The sequence below is a fragment of the Lucilia cuprina genome, chromosome 6 (genome assembly GCF_022045245.1).
Source record: "Lucilia cuprina isolate Lc7/37 chromosome 6, ASM2204524v1, whole genome shotgun sequence".
In the NCBI taxonomy this organism is placed as follows: Eukaryota; Metazoa; Arthropoda; class Insecta; order Diptera; family Calliphoridae; genus Lucilia; species Lucilia cuprina.
In genome coordinates this window covers 42697992-42699957 of record NC_060954.1, presented here as the reverse complement: position 1 = coordinate 42699957, position 1966 = coordinate 42697992, and the positions used below count along the sequence as shown (strand labels likewise).

Here is a 1966-nt window from a genome sequence, read left to right as displayed (position 1 = left end):
AGACTATAGACTAGACTATAGACTAGACTATAGACTAGACTGTAGACTAGAATATAGACTAGACTATAGACTAGACTATAGACTAGACTATAGACTAGACTATAGACTGGACTATAGACTAGACTATAGACTAACCCGTTATAAGGTTAAAAAAACTTTTTTAAAAAAAGCAAAACATTTCCTACGCAAGTTATTGGCTACAGAACGGATGGCAGCTCTATTTTGAAAATGCTTCGAATTGAGAAGAAAATTATAAAAGATCTCTGTGGGAAAATAAAAAAAGAAACAAAATAAGTTTCTAACAGCAAAAGCAACAACAAACACTAATACATGAGACATGGTGTGATGAAAATTAAAAATATAATTTTCATAAACTTAAAAGTACCAAAAATATTTTTATATAATAGGGCAAATACACACACACATACACACACGATTATAAAACATTTTTCAATCAAAAAGTATTAACGACCTAAAATTGAATTTTTTTTATTTTTAATGAAAATATTTCTATGATGAGCAATAAAAGAACAACTTACCACGTTTCTTTTTCTTGTCCTTGCGTTTACGTGGTTGTACATCACCCGACATTTTGGCTAGAAGAAACTGGAACTTTACTACTTTTCAGGAACAAAAATTTAAAAGTTGTGAAGGTATTTTTTTTTTTTTTTTGTTGTGTTCGTTTTAAGAACTGCTGCTACCAACCTGCCGCTGAGACAGGGCTATTTTTAAGTGTTTTTTTAAACGGGACGTGTTTTCTGAAAATTTATTTTTAAAAATTTTATTGATTTTTCACTTTGACACTATAAAAATTTTTAAAGAAAAATATTTATGTATTCATTTTGTAACAATTTGTTTTTAATTTAAAATTATAATTTTTTTTGCACTGGGTAAAAAAAATATATTTTAAATACGATTTACAGTTGGAAATTATATGAGATTTGAAAATGATAATTTTCTTATTATTTTATTTTTATTTTTTTTTTCTTCTCAACACACACAATTTCTGTCTGTCTATATGCAGTGTAATATTTTATTTGTATGTTAGTGTGTCCGTATATTAAAAAAAATTATAGTATATATAGTATTATTTTATTATATTTTGTTCTTAGTTGGTTGAACTTGCTGTTGTTTTTGGTTTTTTATCCGATTCTGTACCGTTTTGATCTGTGCTATGATGTTTTGGCTCCGCTCGCGTTCGTAGTCGGTAAACGTCTGGTATCGAAAGTATAGCGGGCGATTTTTATGAAAAATTTGTTGAAAAAATAAATTAAAAATACATTTCGTTTTCACACACTTTTGTTTTTATACTTACATATTATTATTATTATTTTTTATTATTTTCAAATCTTTTGTGTGTTTTTCTCTCTTTCTTGTGAGAAAATCCCAAATCTTAATTTTTCTTCTTATTCTTCAGCTAAATTTTAAATCTCATTTAATTTTCATTTGACCGTTATATTTATATGTTCGCCTATAAATACAGTTGTTTAGATGTGTGTTTGTCATGTACTCATTTTTGTTGTTATAATTTTTACTCTCATTATTATCACTTTCTACAACCAAGAGTAACTGTTGTTGTTTGTTTACATTGTTTTTTAGGTTCTTTTGATTTGTTTTCCTTTTTTGTGGGAAATGACCGGCAAAATTTTAATTACATATATTTCGCTTTGTTTTTTATTTATGTATTATTTTAAATTAAATTTTTGCAAATTGTTTATAGCGTTCTTTATTTCGGTAAATACCAGAGTGACCAAATTTATATAATTTTTAATTCTGGCACACGACGACATAATGATGGCAGATGATGGAAATTCCATTTCGTTGGAAAGTGGAATTATGTTTCCACATAATCTGTTTGTCTATTTATTTATTTATTTATTTATTTATTTATTTATTTATTTATTTATTTATTTATCTATCTATCTATCTATCTATCTATCTATCTATCTATCTATCTATCTATCTA

At 26.1% G+C, this 1966-nt stretch overlaps 1 protein-coding gene across 2 annotated transcripts in view; it reads right to left on the bottom strand.

Moving 5' to 3' along the window:
* Positions 1-1294, bottom strand: part of LOC111683951 (aspartyl/asparaginyl beta-hydroxylase) — a 12297-nt gene extending 11003 nt beyond the window's left edge. For both annotated transcript variants that reach the window (XM_023446062.2, XM_023446065.2), the window contains exons 1-2: positions 1159-1294; positions 540-758 (exon numbers count right to left, since the gene is read on the bottom strand). In XM_023446062.2, the coding sequence (XP_023301830.2) occupies positions 540-591 (52 nt within the window). In that variant the 5' untranslated portion in view covers positions 592-758; positions 1159-1294. The remainder of the gene's footprint in view (positions 1-539; positions 759-1158) is intronic.
* Between the last annotated feature and the right edge of the window lie 672 nt (positions 1295-1966).